Source organism: Chaetura pelagica, unplaced genomic scaffold, assembly GCF_000747805.2.
Source record: "Chaetura pelagica isolate M959 unplaced genomic scaffold, ChaPel_1.0 scaffold248, whole genome shotgun sequence".
NCBI classification, from domain to species: domain Eukaryota; kingdom Metazoa; phylum Chordata; class Aves; order Apodiformes; family Apodidae; genus Chaetura; species Chaetura pelagica.
Window position 1 is genome coordinate 755,465 of NW_009954309.1, and position 7,685 is coordinate 763,149.

At 34.5% G+C, this 7,685-nt stretch overlaps 1 protein-coding gene across 1 annotated transcript in view; it reads left to right on the forward strand.

Annotated features, from left to right (window-relative positions):
* CCDC172 (coiled-coil domain containing 172) overlaps positions 1 to 7,685 on the forward strand; it is a 19,950-nt gene that overhangs the window by 697 nt on the left and 11,568 nt on the right. Inside the window, exons 3-6 of the mRNA XM_010003958.1 lie at positions 2,973 to 3,089; positions 3,769 to 3,934; positions 5,552 to 5,653; positions 6,588 to 6,690. Coding sequence (XP_010002260.1) covers positions 2,973 to 3,089; positions 3,769 to 3,934; positions 5,552 to 5,653; positions 6,588 to 6,690 — 488 coding nt within the window. The remainder of the gene's footprint in view (positions 1 to 2,972; positions 3,090 to 3,768; positions 3,935 to 5,551; positions 5,654 to 6,587; positions 6,691 to 7,685) is intronic.

Genomic DNA, 7,685 nt, shown 5'->3' on the forward strand with positions numbered 1-7,685 from the left:
AACCAGGCAACAGCTGGGGCCGACCAACTGCTCAGGTGTGAGCAAGGTGTGTTAAGATGGGGTCTTCTTATTGCCCTTTCCTTCAGAGGCCTGGAAACCATTCCTTCATCACCCACTGCCTTTAGCTAAAGGCCTTTCACAGAAATTATGTGGAAACATTCCCTGTGTTTACCTCATAGGATATTGAATCACATACTAAAGATCCCGGGCTCACAGTTAGGGTGCCCAAGATCTAAGAGTTTTTTCAAGGGAGACTGAAGATGGAGGAGAGTTTCTGAATCTATTTAATGTTCTTAAGATTTTATTATGGTTTCCATTTAACTGAACTGCAGACATATTTTTAGATTAAGCTTCCTGTTCTGTGGAGATTTTCACTATTAATACCTGTGATTACAAATTGTTTAAAAATCAATTTTCTTATGCCTGAAAATGAAATTTAAATATCATCCCCTGTGCTCTTAACTGTGTCTGCTGGCAGAATGTGTATGCACAACAGGAAAGCATATGGAGCCTCCTTTGAAGTTAGAACTCATGTGTCCTATCACTTAAATAAACATCTTCAAGAACCTTTCAGGAATTACCTCACCTAGCTGTGAAAATAAATGCTTGGCAGAAGCTTTTCGTCCTTCAAAACCAGGCTCTTCTCCCTTTTATAAAAGACTATGTAATATATATGATAAATATCAACATTACTGCAAGGGGAAAGAATAAAAGATAATTCATTTACAAATATTTACTGCTTGAAAATTGACACTATAATCAAGAAAGCAGTTATTCATGTGCTTGCATTTATGCATGCCCCAATCTCAGAGCCTGAATGCACTTTAAAATAGTAACTCATTTAACTAACACAGACTATATCTGGGTGTTGGTTGTTAGGTAAAGTCCTTCACAGTCTTGCTCATAAATTTATTTATGAACATCAAATTTTTATGTTTTTACTACTAATTTGTTATTGATGCACTGTGATTTATAATCAAGTTTATGTGGTAAGTACAGAAAATCCCATGAGTAGAACCATTATTGTAAATTACTAATGGGAAGAGCTGATGAACTAGCCCTAATTAAATCTTACATGCTTTATCCACCAGGATTAATAATATTCTCACTGATATCCACAAAAATGTGTTTTACTTGCTTACATAGTCTGACATTGATTCAGTCATAGATAGGAAATGATACAGAAAATAAGCAGAATGGGAAAATGCATTTTAATCAGACTGTATTTAGGTTTAAAGATCATATAGTTAATGAAATAAATGTAACTTATTTTTCAGCACAGGAATTAGGTTTACACATGTCTGCACTAGTTAATGTAAATCAAGTAACATTAAATAATGCTGTTAAGCTAATGCTGTTCAGTTTGTCCTGCACCAAATAACTGTACTTCTTTATACGCATATACACAGAAGCACATGCATGCACAGCACCTCATGCCTGACCAAGCAGATGAGAGTGAGTTCAAAAGTGTTTTGACATCTATTTCACAGAGGCTGCCTGTGGTCAATCAAAGATTCCTGGGAAATGTTATTTTTCTCTCCGTTCTGTAAAATCAGGTACCATGTAATTAGAACCCAAATTATAGCATTTTGCTTTTCATGGCTCAGTGATTTCTTAAAAGAAATCTGCTGTAAATGCATAGATTAAGTTGGCATCTTACAGATGGAGAAAGTACACTGCTGCTAGTTATGTTCAGTTATATAAACACAGTGGTATAAGGCCACCTACTCTCTTTGAATTAATCTAAAAAATAAATATTTATGTGGCAAGCACTTCCTGGACACTTAGCATGTTGGATATGGCAGGGATAAGGAAAAAAAATCTGGTCCTTTCCAACTCCCATTCTTGTCTTAGGACATTTGATTCCAGTATCCTCCTATTTTGATCAGATGCATTTCATCTGCACCCTATCCAAAATAATCTACCTTATTTCATTTTACAATCTTTTCACTTTAACCTCTGTAATATCACAATTATCTGGTCTTTTCTTCTTCTGCACACACGTATCAGTCTCACTACTCAGTTTACTTCCTGACAGTTACCCTGTGCCTTTATTGTCTGTGGGCAATTCTGCTAACTTTACTTTCCTCATTTATTGTTCCAAGTATTACAGCCTGAGTCATTCTTTTGACCTCTTTTTCTCCACTTCATCAGATGAATGATTCTCATCCTTTAAGACTCTTCAACACTTAGCTGTTCCCTGTTTATCTGCTGTTATATTTTATCTCACCATATATCTTAAGTTAGACGATGATCCAGTGGATGCACTGGAAAATTGAGAGGAACTCTTCAACAAATGTTGAAAATGCAATGGTCGAACAGCATAACCTTCTATTAGATAAACTACTGTTTAAAATTAATAAAGGTAGAAATAAAACTAAATGCAAAACAGATGTTTGGGGCTTGGGGGAATGACGGTCAAACTGTCTTTAAGCAATGAACTAATTTCAGTTACACTTCCTTGGCTAAGAATTCCCGCAGTTGTGCTCAAAAAAAAAATGAGCCTGTGCAACAGTAGCATTGCAGAGCTGATGATGTGTACAGCCATCCAGTCAGAACAGTAATGTTCTCTGATGTTACTGTCTTGATTTGGTACGTGACAAACTTTACACAATTAGATGGAGGACATTGTATTATTCTGTGTAAAAGAACCTGTGTGATCAATATTTCTCCTGGCTTTAGCCTGGAAAAAATTCTCCTAAACTGAACGGACTTTAAGATATTGTTTTAGATAGATGGACCAGCAGTAAATATGTTTTAATGAAAGGTTGCTTTTCAAAAGCTTAGTTGTATATTGGAGGATTACTGGGGGTAGAAAAAACAGTTATGCTTTTGTTAGTCCAGCAGCTATACCAGCTGTGTTTGAACTGGACCAAGATCCTTAGGTACAATATCCAAGTATATGAAACAATAAAACAATAATCTTACTTCATAACCTTTTTTTTTTTTCTTTTTCTTTTTTCTCTTGGAAGGTTCAGCATTTGTCCGAAAAACAGTTCTACTTAGAAATTCTGAAGAAACGTGAAGACAGCTTAGAAAAACAGAAAGCTGAACTTCTTAATCAAAAAGACCATCTTCTTAAAATCTCTGTATGTTTCCAGCTACATTATTCAGACAGCTCTGTTCTACTCTATGAGAGTAGACATCATTAAAGTTTGAAAATATGGAAGAAGGAATGTTTTAAATCTGAAAAATCAATGTATTTATTTTTAACTCAGCATACTTACCAATGTAAATGTAGATAAATTCTCACTTTTCACTTAAAAAAAATGTCTAAGGTGATTTATGCTGCAGTTGATCTACGAAGCTGATTTAACATTCTTGTCTTCATCTTATAATGTCTGCTTGTTGAATGACTGAACTCCAAATCCGATGTATTATTTCCTTTGTAAGAGAAAACTAGGGAAGTTTCAGCTTAAATTGGACTGCCTCATGCACAATAAAACATATTGAGAGGGATCGAAAGAAAAAAATCAGGGAGCCTGATACCACATTTTAGGAATCCTGACGTAACATACAATCTGATGCCAGACACACTTTGCCGCTTCTTAAGAAGTAGCTGCTTGCAACAAACACAGGCAACTAGCTTTTCAGTTCTCTCATGTGCTAACCTGAATATTGTCTTCCTCTTACTTCCTTGTGGATCCTTGGATCTGTAGATATTAAGCAATACCAAAGATGAGTAGTCTTCTCTGCATATGTATTTGTATTTTAAATCAGCAGAGCTAAATTTTAAAAAGCATTCAATTTTCCCATTTTCTTTTTCAGACAGATGCAAAGAAAAAAATGACTGAAGAGGAAGATAATTTTACCAGAGAAGTAACAGAATTTAATAATGAGTATGGACTAACAAGTAATAGAGATCTTCTGATTAAAAAAAAAGCCAAGACTGAAATAAATGATTTAGAGAATGAGGCAGCTCTGTTGAAAAACGGTAAATCTTATATTAAATTATCCTATCTTGGATTACCAGAGAATGAATACAATTAGTAAAATAAAGCCATTTTTTACTAAAATATTGTAAAATATTTTAATTCCATTCCCTTGCCATCTGGAAATTTCTCTTAAGACTAAACTGAAAGAGCAAGGAAATAGGAGTCGTCATAGATTACTAGCTGAAAATGAGCCAGCGTCATCAGAGTGCCAACACCATACTGAGACATAAACATAATTTTGACCCCTAAGACATGCAAAATAATCCTTTGCTCTATTTAGGGCAGTTAAGCTCTTAGCTGGAGTATTGTGCATCTACTTTTGTATGTCGCACTTAAGGAAAAATCTGGACCAGATGGAGAGAATCCACATGAGACCAGTGAGAGTGATCAGAGATCTGAAGAACATGGGAAGGAAAGAAATGAAAGAACTGGGACTATGTAACCTATGGAAGAAAAGACTGATGGAAGATGGACATCAGTCTTCAAATCATTAAAAGACTCTGTAAAAATGAAATTAATTTATTCTCTCTAGCTATAGTGAACTTAATAAAAACAAGTGTAAACCATGGTAAGGTAGAGTCTGTCTGGCAGTTGAGAAATCTTTCTAAGAGGAATAGTGAACAACTGAAACATCATGCCTTAGGAGATCCCATTACCAAAGGAATAAAGAGGCTCCATTACCAAAGGTCTTTAAGAGCAGGTCAGACAAGCATCTGCCAGAAATGACAGTGGTACAGCTGATCCTGCTTTCAGGGGGAGGAGTGCAGCAGATGACCTCTCAAAGTCCTTTTCCAGTCTCGTGATTCTATGATTCATCAAGTGCCAGCACTATGAATTCCCAATACCTGATGTAAAGTTTTGACATTTGACCATAGAGTTTGTATTACCTTCTTTCTGTAATTCCTGTGGCTCTCATTCTGATCTGCAACTGAAAGAAATCTGTATTTGGTGGCAAATGTTACTTTTAATGATTAATTTTTACATATTCAGGCAGATCTGATCAGTCAGTCTCTCAAGTGGTTGGATCAGTAGGACATGAAAGGTGACTAACCTTCTCTTGGTTCAGTTGCTGTCTTGATTCCATCCTTTTAAATTGCATCTTCTTTTGAAGTGCAACTTGTCTGTCTTTCTGACTGCTACAGTCCTGAGCACACTGAAAAACACAAAAGAGAAAAGTTTAAGTAACTCGTAACAAGAAAATTATGTGAGGACCTCCAGTTGTGAGGGAAACAATCGTAATTCATTCCAGATGCTGTCAACAGTCCGGTTCAAATGTCCATAACACTAAAATTCTTTTCAGCCCTGCTGAGAGGTGTTTGTTCACCACATACTCAATAGGTCATCTTCCTTTATAGCTGAAGTAATTCTAAAGGAAAAGATTTGTAATTCTTTTTATGCCCAGTCAAGAAAATACGTCAAACATCTTAATAACATTAAAAAACGTAATTATGAACACGTTATATGACATCATTTCCAGTGAATGACCAATTGAATTCTTATATTTAAGGTTATTTTTTATTAGCTGAAGATCAGTAGAAGTCATTGAGAATATTTAAAATTATAACATGAAGACTAAAACTGCAATGCATTTTAATATGAAATATATTTTTTCTTAGAAATGGAGTCAATGGAACATAAAAACATTCAGTTAAATGCACTCCAGTTGCAGAAGAGTGAATTAAAGCAGCATTTATTTACCCTCCAAAGTGAACTCACAGGTATGCCTGAGAATCACTTGTTAATGGTAATTATTTGTTGCTTGACAAATGCTTCTGAAATATCTTTTCTATCAAGTAATTTTTCTCTAAGAGAAATAAATTGTAGAAACAAGATTTTAATATGTTTTTATGTTAAGTAATAATTTTAAAACATGGTTATAGTAAATATTATGGATTTCAATAAGATTTATTTTAAATGTTAGTGATACTGAGGTCTGCAGATTTGCTGAATCATAACTCATAAATATGAAAATGAAATTTTTATTTTTGCCAGTAAGTCATATACTTAAATGGAGAGTTTAGTGTTTCAAAGTGAACTTAAAATCAACGTTAATATTGTTTAAAACCTATTGAGCTATAATTAACGTCATTAATATTCAAATGTTTAGTAAGCAATATGGCTTGGACTGACAAGGACAGATCTGGCCTTGATGCCAAAAATCTGAGTTGGAAATTCAGTCCTCTTTACTGACATTTGTGTGGTAGCGTATGCAAGTCTGTGCACACAAAAAAACCCCCAAGAAGTCTACACACAAAGCTGTGTGGAATACACAGGAAAACCTGTAATAAACAATTAAAAAGATAGAGGGAACAAAGAAAGGTTCTGTGTCAAAGGGCTAATATTGAAATTTGAATTAACAATGTAATCTAGAAGTGGTTTTGTAACTTTTTTACAAATATGTGAATAACATTGCAGTAAGAGAGCTAAGAAAGACAAGCCATAAACATGGTCATAAATTGTTTAGGAAAAGGAGCAAAATTTTGTAGAAGACTGAATTATGCATACCAAATAATGTTCTTTATTTGCATGCCTCTACCCTACAAACAGTTTCACAAAGCAATATTAGAAAAGATAAATTTAGAAAATGTGGCAAGTCTTTGAATATGGATGATTAATATATATTTATAAGGTGATTGTTATTTTTTTGTTTAGACCTTGAGAAAGTAATCAGGGAGGCTGAAAGAATGACCAAAGATTTAGAAGCAGAAAAAGTCTATGTCACTGAAAAACCTCAGACTGATCCTGAATGTTTAAGGTAAGAGTCTCATGTTAATAAGTTCCTAAATTTAATTTATGTCTGTAACTACAGCCCAGTCATGGTGACAATGACTACCTTTACCTTTTCTTAGAAATCAAAAGAATCATTCATTTTTACTACAGATTATGCATTCCTGATGTTCATTTCAGCCTTTCACCCTTACATGCATATTCCAATGAACTAAAAACTGGAAACGTTTGCAAGTAATTCGACTAAAATCAGAGGAGGAGCAAAAGGCAGCTCCTTCGGTGGAAGACCAGTTCTTAATTTATTGTAAAACTAGTGGTGGCACACAGAGTATTGATGAACACCCCAATGCTATGGGAACTTCTGCTGACTAGCTGCACATCCTTCCCCAGAACATGATTGCAATGGAATGCATTGGCCACAATAACTTCCTTGGCTCAGGTGGACCTTGTGTTGAAGCTGCTACATGTAGATTTGTTTTCTCTATGATCCCAACCATCACTTCCAGTTTGCTTTCTAACTAAGCTAGTTTAGAACAAAATTTTGAAGATTTAACCAAGACAGAAGACCATCTCCCTTAATAGTAAATATTGCTTCCCAGGAACTGAGTGTTAATGTCACACTTGAGCAAGCTGACAAGAAATGAGTCATTTACATTTTCACTATACAGAAAATACTGTAATGTTTTTCAACAGAAAATCTTCAGATACCATAAGCCTCATAACACAGAATTAATCTTTTATTTTTGCAGTTTTATGGTGTTTCAGATGAAAGTGCCTGTGGATATTTAAAAATATTTCATAGACAATGCAAAAGAACTCTTCCTAGAAAAGCTGGTCCAAAATATTCTCTAACAAGTTGTCAGGGAAAACACAACTTTTCTTACCATCATGAGTTTCTTCCTATAAATTTCTGGGGTTTTGACAAAAATAAGTGAGTATAGTACATTTTTTTCCCCTAAAGACTTTCAATGGAAAAATAAAATTTTGCAGAGAATGCTGAACATTTTTCTGAAAGACAATTCA